The 12538-nt window shown below is 43.2% G+C and overlaps 1 protein-coding gene across 1 annotated transcript in view; it reads right to left on the minus strand.

The window, feature by feature from the left end:
• Positions 1–12538, minus strand: part of LOC126355654 (neural-cadherin-like) — a 184553-nt gene that overhangs the window by 99273 nt on the left and 72742 nt on the right. Inside the window, exons 5-6 of the mRNA XM_050006018.1 lie at positions 12374–12520; positions 3704–4009 (exon numbers count right to left, since the gene is read on the minus strand). Coding sequence (XP_049861975.1) covers positions 3704–4009; positions 12374–12520 — 453 coding nt within the window. The remainder of the gene's footprint in view (positions 1–3703; positions 4010–12373; positions 12521–12538) is intronic.

Raw genomic sequence — 12538 nt, forward strand, 5'->3', positions numbered from 1 at the left:
CGTCCTACACTGCTTTATGCGTTTATATCACGCTGTGTTATTTGTATGTTAGCAGTAACGACTCTACGCAAACGCCACTGCCCTCGGTCGTTAAGTGAAGGCCATCGGCCACTGCGTTGTCCTTGGTGAGAGGTAATGCCTAAAATTTGGTATCCTCGGCACACTCATGACACTGTGGATTTTGAAATATTGAACTCCTTTACGATTTCAGAAATGTTATGTCCGATACGTCTAGCTCCAACTACCATTCCGCGTTCGACGTCTGTTAATTCCCGTCATGCTGCCATAATAACGTCGAAAACCTTTTCACATCCATCACCTGAGTACAAATGACAGCTTCGCCAGTGCACTGCCCTTTTATATCTTGTGTAGGCGATACTACCGCCATCTGTATATATATAAGTACTGCTCTCCCTTGGCTTTTGTCACCTCGGTATACGAGCATATGAATCCTGTATTCTTTGAACAATAACACACTTAAGGGGAAAAGCCAATTGGTTTGCAGGAATCACTCCAAAAAATCATCTAACAAAAAATTCATACAATTTCTAACAAATAAAAATTATCCTTATGTAGAAGAAATATAAATTAATGGCTGTACACTCAATAGTGTACAGTTTTTTAATGTCCAGTTAGATAACTAAGGAGAGTAACAACAGATCCGGCAGCTTGATTCAGTGTCTTTTGCGCTTACAAGTAACTTATTTCGTCGATTTACAGATAAGAGTGCTAGATTACATCTTGAATATGTTCACTGCCGATTGTCTGGCGCAGTTATATTTCTAGGTAGTGCAACCAAGGTAAATAAAATATTTGACAAAAGCAATCAGTAAAAATATTGTGTGAACAAGAACATGTTAAGGGGTCTCTTAAAAGGTCTTTGAAGTGTAGCATTCACACGCATGTACGTTCATAACACTAATTGGCATTACATGCTCTGTCCAACAGCAGGATGTCCTGGCAGAATGCGCGCCTGATGGCCCGCAGCGAAGCAATCGTCTTGGGTACAGTTGTTTGCCTTGCTCCTCAATAATATCGTTTGCAGGACATGTCGTTCAGTCTCAGAACGTCAGTAAACAGAATCGAGAGTAGAGGATACTGCGGTGTGATCGCAGTAGATGATCTGCCTTCTGCCCTTCCAATCTCCTCCACGGTGACCCTAGACAGTAGCGCCATTAGACTGTTTTTTATTTGCAGAGTTACATTTAGACGATCATGATTTCGGCTTCAAAGTGCCATTATCAAGTGTTTTAAGTGTTATACAGTGCCTAAGATGGCATACTGTCGTATTTAAAATACACTATTAGACACATTGTCTATGGGGCGATGTTTCTGGTAAAGCCTACTGCTTTGTTTTAGCACTGAGTATACCACCTTGACTGAATGACAATTGGCTAAGTCAACTGTCATGACTTGACAGTCATTCAGTCAAGATGGTATACTCAGTGATAAAACATAGTAGTAGGCTTTACCAGAAACATCGACCCTTAGACAATGTGTCTAATAGTGTATTTTAAATACGACAGTATGCCATCTTAGGCACTGTATAACATTTAAAACACTTGATAATGGCACTTCGAAGCCGAAATCACGATCGTGTAAATGTTACACGCAAATAAAAAACAGTCTAATGACGGTACTGACTTTAAAGAAATATATTATGACTGTGGCTCCGCAGTATGAAAAAAATTATTTTCTATTTCCGCTGTTCTGTCACGTAAGTGGCTTTAAATTGCTCCAAGATGGAGATCCAGTTTAGATCCCGTAAATAACAAGGACGTTTACAAAGTCCTCGCAAGCGTGCAATATCTTCAGTAACTGACTCAAAAAGAGCTATTGAATTGAAAAGAAAGGGCTTCTGATTACAGTGGCGAATGGAATAGTTCGGCTGTCACGTGACTGGAACATCACAACCTGTAATGGCAGTAGTCGAGTGTAAGATGGGCAAGGCAGTCGATATCAGCGCATTTTGGTCGTAGCCAAATTGTGGGTGCTCGACGCAGGAGGTGCGTACATCTCCGAGGGTACGCAGGCAATGGACTTTTCATTCACCATGATGTAGAGGGTGTACAGTGAGTACCGCGACGCCTTCTCCAGAGCCAACTGCAGCAACATAGTGATGAACAAGAGGCGCTGTAGACTACCTCGACTTGTAACAGCACGTAGAGTTATCACAGTGCAGCTAACTACTCCCCAGTTCATTGCTAGACCGTAATAGCAAATGCGTAACCACTCCATCCAGAACCACCTTATTCACCCTTGTGTACAGATACGGTATACGAGGTTTGTTCGAAAATACGTGTAAAAGTTGAATAATAACTTTATTTTACAATTATTCAGGTATTACAATATGGTCTCGTTCAAAGTACTCGCCCTGAGACGCGAACACTTCTGCCAACGCCGTTTCCACTGTTGATAACATTGCTGAAAGTCTTCAGTTGTGATGATGTTCAGTTACCGTGTCGTTTCCGCCTTTATGGCTTCCACATCTCCCAAGTGCCGCTCCCGAAGGACCACTTTGCATTTCGGAAACACGAAGAAGTCACGCGGGGCTAAATCGGGTGACTAAGGCGGATGGTCTGTCACGGTGATTCAGCTTCGGGCCAAAAACTCGTGCACAACGAGCGACGTGTGAGCAGGCGCATTGTCGTGATGAAGGATCCACCTGCCCCCTTTTGCCAACTCCGGTCGAACTCGGGCCATACGAGCTCTGAGACGTGTCAGAACTTCAACGTAAAAATTTACGTTCACTCTCTGGCCGGGAGGGAGAAATTCCTTGTGAACAATGCCCCTAGAATCAAAGAAAACAACAACATTGTCTTCACATTGGAGCTTGATTTTCGCGACTTTTTTGTTCTCGGTTCTCCTGCTATTTTCCATTCCTTGCTTTGAGATTTGAGCTCCACATCGATTTCGTAAAACCAGGACTCGTCTCCCGTGATGACTCGGTTGGGAAAGTCCCCTCGTTCCTCTGCTTCCAACCAATCCTCACAGCACTCAACCCTCTTTGCTTTCCGTTCTGGCGTCAAGAGCTTCGGTACGATTTTCGCACACAATTTCTTCATTTCAAGTTTTTATGTCAGGAATTCGTGAACGATTGTTTTGGGGATTGACAGCTCGTCAGCAATCAGTCTGACTGTCAATCTACGGTCTTTAAGAACACAAGCCAGAATTCGTTCAACATTTGCATCGGAACTCGATGTCGACGGGCGTCCTGGATCACCGTTCACTTCTTCTCAGCCATCCCGGAACCTTTTAAGCCACTTGTTCACGGTTGGTTCCTTCAGAGAACCTGTTTCAAATACTCAAAAATCTCACGGCCACTCTTGCCTAGATTTGCAAGAAACTTGATGTTGAGGCGCTGTTCCTCAATCAGAGAGAGCTCCATGCCGACGGCAGGTGAAAAAGGGTAACTGTTAACAAGCTGCCGCACACTCCCACCTTCATGCAGAGAGCTCTGACTCGAACTGAGCGTTGGTGGGATTGATTACAGCAGTAGTCCCACCTGGCGGTGACTGCAACTTGCAACATAAAGACATTTTCAACTTTTATACCTATTTTACGGACAAACCTCGTACTGTAGTACCACCTCTATTGCTGCTAGCAAGTATTGTGTACCCCAGACTCTCTTCCGAGACTTTCCTTATTAACTGCTCGACACATGCGTGAATCTGTCTTGTGTGGTCCTGATGAGATGGCTTACCTTGTGACGTGGAATTTCCTCCCTGTCCAGAGGTCTCTGAATGAGCAGTTCGCCGTTGTCATTGATGTTGAAATGTCTGGCAGCGTCCGTGTCGTTGCCTATCCTGTAGGATATCTTGCTGCTGCCGCCGCCGTCGCGGTCTGTCGCTTTGAAGGTGGCGACTTTGGTCCCCACTTGGGCGTCCTCCATTACGGCCACCTCCGTCATGTGCCTCGCAAACACCGGCACGTTGTCATTCACGTCTCTCACCTTCACGGTCACCCACGAGTACGCCGTATGGTAGGGCTCGGTGGCGTTGTTGTCTCTCTGCAAGCAAATGAAGAAACATCGCACAGTTCTCAGATATATTAATCATATCGTGAAGGCTCTGTCACAAAAAGAAAGACCGAAGGAAGATTAGCGTTTAACGTCCCATAAACTTCAAAGTCTTTAGAGACAGAGTATGTGTTCGAATTAGAAAAGTATGGGGAAGAAACTATACCAGCAGTCGCCGCAAGCGATTTAGGAATATCACTGAAACCTAAATCTGGATGACATGACGAGGACTTTAACTGATGTCCCTCAGAGTGCCGGCATCTGTGGCCGAGCGGTTCTAGGCGCTTCATTCCGGAACCGCGCTGTTGCTACGGTCGCAGGTTCGAATCCTGCCTCGGGCACGGATGTGTGTGATGTCGATAGGTTATTTAGGTTTAAGTAGTTCTAAGTCTAGGGGACTGATGACCTCAGATGTTGAGTCCCGTATTGCTTAGAGGCATTTGAACCATCCTCCAGAGTACAAGCCCTGTCTTACTACAGGAATCTGCCAATGGGCTCCATCGTAAATTATTGAGTGTTTTTTTTTTAAATTTTTTTTAGTGGTGCAATCCCTTATGTGAATACCCCATAAAATCGAAACAGAGTTGCGTATTCTTTCCTGTAGACGATGCATCACCAGCGAACAGTTCCAGTAATGGTGCTGACCATAAATGGAGATTAGACTATGTATATTGAACATTAGTGTGCCTATCACCCTTCTTCCGCTTTGGTTCAGGTTGCTTCTGAAGTCACACAGCTAATAAAGTATCTGAGCAAAAGAATATTGACATCTGTTAGTGGACATTAATATGGGGAGTGTCCAATCTTGGACTTCAATGATGGCCTGGATTCTGCCGGGGATACATTCAATGAGGAATGTTAACGTCTGTGGTGGAATGGAAGCCCTTCTTCATCAAGAGCCTAAATCAGGGAACGCAGCAATCTGAAGCAATGTGTACGTTCTAATTCATCCTGAAAACGTTCCAGTGAGTTCAGGTTGTACTCTGGGCAGTCAAGTCCATATCAGGAATGATGTTGTCCACGAACCATTGCTCAAAAATGCTGCTTTACGAGAGTGTGCATTTACACGCTGATACAGTCATTGCCTTCGAACTGTTCCGCTACTGTATGCAGTACATAATGCTGTAATGCCGTAAAATGTGTTCATATCTTTCTGTATTTAGCTCTTTGTTAAGGGGGAAGTTGATGAAAAACACACACTATTTCAAAAATGCACCAAATCACAGTTTTTGAGATATAGCAACGAAATTTTGTACCACGCTTTGCATGAAAGTAACACATTTACATATAAAATCCTATGATTATATATATTCAACTTTTTTTAATGAAATTTGAAGTTTCACTTTAAAAAAAATGTGTGTTCCTTTTTCTCAGAAAGTATTGAAGATATTTCTACAAAACTTTCTCTTTTTCATCGTCGGCCGGTTTGGCCGAACGGTTCTAGGCCCTTCAGTCAGGAACCGCGCGACTGCTACGGTCGCAGCTTCGAATCCTGTCTCTGGCATGGATGTGTGTGATGTCCTTAGGTTAGTTAGGTTAAGTAGCTCTAAGGTCTAGGGGACTGATGACCTCAGATGTCAAGTACCATAGTGCTCAGAGCCAATTTACAATTTGTACAGAAACCAGATGGCAGTTATAAGAGTCGAGGGGCATGAAAGGGAAGCAGTGGTTGGGAAGGGAGTGAGACAGGCCTGTAGTCTCTCCCCGATGTTATTTAATCTGTATATTGAGCAAGCAGTGAAGGAAACAAAAGAAAAAATCGGAGTAGGTGTTAAAATCCATGGAGAAGAAATAAAAACTTTGAGGTTCGCCGATGACATTGTAATTCTGTCAGAGACAACAAAGGACTTGGAAGAGCAGTTGAACGGAATGGATAGTGTCTTGAAAGGAGGATATAAGATGAACGTCAACAAAAGCAAAACGAGGATAATGGAATGTAGTCGAATTAAGTCGCGTGATGCTGAGGGAATTAGATTAGGAAATGAGACACTTAAAGTAGTCAAGGAGTTTAGCTATTTAGGAAGCAAAATAACTGATGACGGTCGAAGTAGAGAGGATATAAAATGTAGACTGGCAATGGCAAGGAAAGCGTTTCTGAAGAAGAAATTTGTTAACATCGAGTATAGATTTAAGTGTCAGGAATTCATTTTTGAAAGTATATGCAGAGTGTAGCCATGTATGGAAGTGAAACATGGACGATAAATAGTTTGGACAAGAAGAGAATAGAAGCTTTTGAAATGTGCTGCTGCAGAAGAATGCTGAAGATTAGAGAGGAAATATTGAATAGGATTGGGGAGAAGAGAAGTTTGTGGCACAACTTGACTATAAGAAGGGATCGGTTGGTAGGACATGTTCTGAGGCATCAAGGGATCACAAATTTAGTATTGGAGGGCAGCGTGGAGGGTAAAAATCGTAGAGGGAGACCAAGAGATGAATACACTTGACCTCTTGGCCACAAACAATCCAGAGCTGATAGAGAGCATCATGACTGATACAGGGAAATAATTTTATTTAAATTTTATTTAAAAAAGCGGATAAAGTGCCACTAGAAGCCTTCCTAAAAGACAATTTCCATTCCTTCCGAACTGACTATGCGAATGTAGACGAGATGTGGCTCAAATTCAAAGATATAGTAGCAACAGCAATTGAGATATTCATACCTCATAAATTGGTAAGAGATGGAACGGATCCCCCGTGGTACACAAAAAAGGTCCGAACGCTGTTGCAGAGGCAACGGAAAAAGCATGCGAACTTCAGAAGAACGCGAAATCCTGAAGATGGGCTAAAATTTACAGACGCGCGAAATTTGGCACGTACTTCGATGCGAGATGCCTTTAATAGGTTCCACAACGAAACATTGTCTCGAAATTTGGTAGAAAATCCCAAGAAATTCTGGTCGTATGTAAAGTACACAAGCGGCAAGACGCAGTCAATACCTTCGCTGCGCAGTGCCGATGGTACTGTTATCGACGACTGCGCCGCTAAAGCGGAGTTATTGAACGCAGTTTTCCGAAATTCCTTCACCAGGGAAGACGAATGGAATATTCCAGAATTTGAAACACGAACATCTGCTAGCATGAGTTTCTTAGAAGTAGATACCTTAGGGGTTGCGAAGCAACTCAAATCACTTGATATGGGCAAGTCTTCAGGTCCAGATTGTATACCGATTAGGTTCCTTTCAGATTACGCTGATACTATAGCTCCCTACTTAGCACTCATATACAACCGCTCGCTCACCGATAGATCTGTACCTACAGATTGGAAAATAGCGCAGGTCGCACCAGTGTTCAAGAAGGGTAGTAGGAGTAATCCATTTAACTACAGACCTATATCATTGACGTCTGTTTGCAGTAGGGTTTTGGAGCATATACTGTATTCAAACATTATGAATCACCTCGAAGGGAACGATCTATTGACACGTAATCAGCATGGCTTCAGAAAACATCGCTCTTGTGCAACGCAGCTAGCTCTTTATTCGCACGAAGTAATGGCCGCTATCGACAGGGGATCTCAAGTTGATTCCGTATTTCTAGATTTCCGGAAAGCTTTTGACACCGTTCCTCACAAGCGACTTCTAATCAAGCTGCGGAGCTATGGGGTATCGTCTCAGTTGTGCGACTGGATTCGTGATTTCCTTTCAGGAAGGTCGCAGTTCGTAGTAATAGACGGCAAATCATCGAGTAAAACTGAAGTGATATCAGGTGTTCCCCAGGGAAGCGTCCTGGGACCTCTACTGTTCCTGATCTATATAAATGACCTGGGTGACAATCTGAGCAGTTCTCTTAGGTTGTTCGCAGATGATGCTGTAATTTACCGTCTAGTAAGGTCATCCGAAGACCAGTATCAGCTGCAAAGCGATTTAGAAAAGATTGCTGTATGGTGTGTCAGGTGGCAGTTGACGCTAAATAACGAAAAGTGTGAGATGATCCACATGAGTTCCAAAAGAAATCCGTTGGAATTCGATTACTCGATAAATAGTACAATTCTCAAGGCTGTCAATTCAACTAAGTACCTGGGTGTTAAAATTACAAACAACTTCAGTTGGAAGGACCACATAGATAATATTGTCGGGAAGGCGAGCCAAAGGTTGCGTTTCATTGGCAGGACACTTAGAAGATGCAACAAGTCCACTAAAGAGACAGCTTACACTACACTCGTTCGTCCTCTGTTAGAATATTGCTGCGCGGTGTGGGATCCTTACCAGGTGGGATTGACGGAGGACATCGAGAGGGTGCAAAGAAGGGCAGCTCGTTTTGTATTATCGCGTTATAGGGGAGAGAGTGTGGCAGATATGATACACGATTTGGGATGGAAGTCATTACAGCATAGACGTTTTTCGTCGCGGCGAGACCTTTTTACGAAATTTCAGTCACCAACTTTCTCTTCCGAATGCGAAAATATTTTGTTGAGCCCAACCTACATAGGTAGGAATGATCATCAAAATAAAATAAGAGAAATCAGAGCTCGAACAGAAAGGTTTAGGTGTTCGTTTTTCCCGCTCGCTGTTCGGGAGTGGAATAGTAGAGAGATAGTATGATTGTGGTTCGATGAACCCTCTGCCAAGCACTTAAATGTGAATTGCAGAGTAGTCATGTAGATGTAGATGTAGATTCAGAAGGATGTAGGTTGCAGTAGGTACTGGGAGATGAAGAAGCTTGCAGAGGATAGAGTAGCATGGAGAGCTGCATCAAATCAGTCTCAGGACTGAAGACCACAATGACAACAACAACATCAAATGAAAGAGCACCTCAAACAATTTTGTGTGTATAGCTGTGCGCAAAGGGAAGGGTACGGAACGAGCAAGGGTGACTGAAGAAGGTTTTGAACAAGTGAAAGTCTTTCAGGCGTAGCCCCAAGAAATCATTTCGGTAGGCCAGTCGTGAATTAGCAGTTCCAGTGATGTCTGTGTGAACACTTTTAAGGAGACGCTTACCGCTGCGTCCTTACCGCTTGCAGTACTTACAGGCTCTAAAGCCTCCAGCCCTCGATTATTTACGATTTTACAAACTATGTCGGTGCTCGAAACTGAATATCGTAACTTGAAGTATGAATCCACCTAATGTACAGATCTTGGGGGTCATCAGTCCACAGGAGATGGTGCAGCTGCAAATACTCCTCTAAAAAGAACGTTTTTTGTGCCTTATCCGCACGGAAAGTTTATGGGTCTTTATTTTTCGGTGTAGAAACTGTAACTGGTGTTTCTTACCTTGATGTACTAGAACTATGACTCTTCCTCATTTGTAAGAAGCTGAACCACAAACTTCGTTTGCTGGCAAGACAAGCTGATCTACCCGACATTAGAAGCATTGTCACTAAAACTACTCCAGACACCCTGATCAGTGTTTGGGAAGGTCTCGCCTGTCGATCCTATGAGTGAAGAATGATGCTCACATAAACTCTTGTAAGAAAAGCTGTTGGAGGTGCTCTTTCGTTTGTTATTTCAGTTTTTATTTATTTAAATCAACGCGCTACTATTTTTAACGTGAAAACTATAAAATAGTTGCACATAGGACATCTGCGAGCAGCATATTTACTATTCAAATTGTTACTCACCACTTTCAGTAAGAACATTATTATGTATGCTTACCAACATCCACTGGAGTCTGCTATACTGACACAATTTTTAGAAGTAAATTGTTAGACACTTTTAACAGATTCTGAGATGAACCACGGGAAATGAGATAAGTGCGTTTCTGACGTCACTTGCAATATCTTCATTACTGGGGCGGACAGAATTATCTTGATTCAGACTGAAGAATTTTGAAATTTTATCATTCATATAGCTTTAAAGAAATGTGTCAGTATAAGCGCAAAATACAGGGTGTCCCAGAAAGAATGACCCGATTTAAACTTGTAATAATATTTAGACAAAAGTCACTAGGTAACTGAAACAGCGCTAGATGTAATCGGCATGGTCTAGAGTTTCAGAAAAAAATCCGCTAGATGAGCGCTGATCTGGAGCGTGCAGCCAGTCTCGCGCAGTATTGCGTCCAAGCAACAGAAGTTGCATTGTGTTATTGAATTTAGTCGTACTCAATCAGTGATCGCAGTTCAGCGGGCGTTTCATACTGGATTTCGTGCTAAACCACCATCACCAAAGAACATTCGACGGTGGTATAAACAGTTTGAAGAGACAGGGTGCCTCTGTAAAGGCAAAAGTCCTGGCCGGCCATGCATTCCTGAACAAACAGTGGAACAAATACGACGAGCATTTGAGCGGAGCTCCAGCAAGTCTACGCTTTGTGCTAGAAAAGAACTTGCGTTACCACGCATGACAGTGTGGCGTGTGTTACGGTGTCGCTTAGCTCTCAAACCATACCGATTACAACTGGTACAAGCCCTTCGAGACACTGACAAAGTGAAGCGAGTGGACTTTAGCAATGCTATTCTAGAGGACATGGAAGATGACACTTTTATGTCACGGTTGATATTCAGTGATGAGGCTACTTTCCACATTAGCGGTGAGGTTCACCATCATAAAGTGCCTATATGGGGGCTCGAAAATCCTCATGAAACAATTGAACACGAACGTGATTCACCAAGAGTGAATGCTTTTTGTGCTGTTTCACAAAGGAAGGTTTATGGACCCTACTTTTGTTGAGGAAGAAACCGTAACAGGACAATAATATCTTGCAATGCTACAGAAATGGTTATTTCTACAACTTGACTCTGACAATTTCATTTATCAGGAAGATGGACCACCACCGCACTGGCACAACAACGTGCGCAGTTTCCTTAGTGTCAACGTGCCTCAACGTTGGATAGGGCGTACAGGACCGCTAGACCAGGCTTTAAACTCTTGGCCTCCTAGGTCCCCTGACTTAACACCATGTGGTTTCTTCCTGTGGGGATTTGTTAAACAATGTGTTTACGTTCCTCCTTTACCTCGTGACATTGATGAACTAAAAATCAGAATATCAGCTGCTGTAGCTTCAGTGACAGAAGACACCTTACGCTCAGTTTGGGATGAATTCGGCTATCGGCTAGATGTCATCCGTGCAGCCAATGGAGGACATACTGAACATTTATGATGGATGTTTATAAACTTCTGTCTTTTCCGAGTAATTTAGTATGCAATCTGTTGGTGTTAAGCTCTTCTTCCTAATAAATAATTCTATTTAAAATCGGGTCATTCTTTTTGCGACACCCTGTATTACACTCTTCATTTTCTGGCATTAAAGACGCGATGCAATCTCTAAAGACTGTTGCGTGTGCACAAGGGAACCTCCCTATCGCACCCCCCCCCCCCCCCCCAGATTTAGTTATAAGTTGGCACAGTGGATAGGCCTTGAAAAACTGAACACAGATCAATCGAGAAAACAGGAAGAAGTTGTGTGGAACTATGACAATCTGAGTAGTCCATGCGCAAGACAGGTATCATCAAGGAGCAGCTGCGGAACGAGATGTCCTTGGTTCAAATCTTATCTCGAGTGAAAAGTTTAACTTTTTATGTAATTAACTTCGCTCTTCAAAATTCCAAAACATGTTCAGATTTGCTTTGACATATGCAGGATTTGACGGTCTACACACGGAAAAATTTGAAAACGTTAAAAACATATGTTTTGACAGAGCACAGGGAAAACTGTGCGACTGTGAAACTGTTGCATTCATGTGTTGCCGTTTATGTGACAAACTCATATGTTTTCATCACTTTTTTGGGAGTGAGTATCATATCCACAAGAAAACCTAAATCGGGCAAGGTAAAAGAATCTTTTTACCCACTCGCCAAGTGTACAAGTTTGGTGGGTCGACAACATATTCCTGTCATGTGACGCACATGCCGTCACCAGTGTCGTATAGAATACATCAGACGTGTTTTCCTGTGGAGGAATCGCTTGACCTACGACCTTGCGATCAAATGTTTTTGGTTCCCATTCGAGAGGCATCTCCTTTCGTCTACTAATCGCACGGTTTTGCGGAGCGGGCGCAAAAAACAGACACTAAACTTATTACAGTGAACAGAGACGTCAATGAACGAACGGACAGACCATAAATTTGCGAAATTGAAGAAAGTAAACATCCCACTCGAGGGAAGATTTGAACCAAGGACCTCTCGTTACGCAACTGCTCACGCTAACCACGGGGCCATGGCGTGCCTGAGCTGACACTATCCTTGATGTTGCCTATCTTGCACATGGACTACTCAGTTTGTATATTTTGCTTATTTTTTTCATAGTTCCACACAACTTCTTCCTGTTTTCTCGATTGATCTGTGTTCAGTTTTTCAAGGCCTATCCACTGTGCCAATTTATAACTAAATCAGAGGGGGGTGCGATGGGGAGGTTCCCTTGTCGGTACGTTTTGGAGACACAGAGACTATTTGCTTTTACGTCGCAGGAGGTGTTAGTAACTTACCTTGTCGGTGACCTGGATTTTGAATCTGAGGACGTTCCTGTAGACATCTTCATAATCTAGAGGTTTGATGATTTTTAGAGACCCGGTTCCGTCACTGTTCGTCACAAGTGCGAACCTATCCGCTCCATAACCACTGTCGTCGACCACCTGGAAAAAACGGTTGTT

This window comes from Schistocerca gregaria, chromosome 3 (genome assembly GCF_023897955.1).
Source record: "Schistocerca gregaria isolate iqSchGreg1 chromosome 3, iqSchGreg1.2, whole genome shotgun sequence".
NCBI classification, from domain to species: Eukaryota; Metazoa; Arthropoda; class Insecta; order Orthoptera; family Acrididae; genus Schistocerca; species Schistocerca gregaria.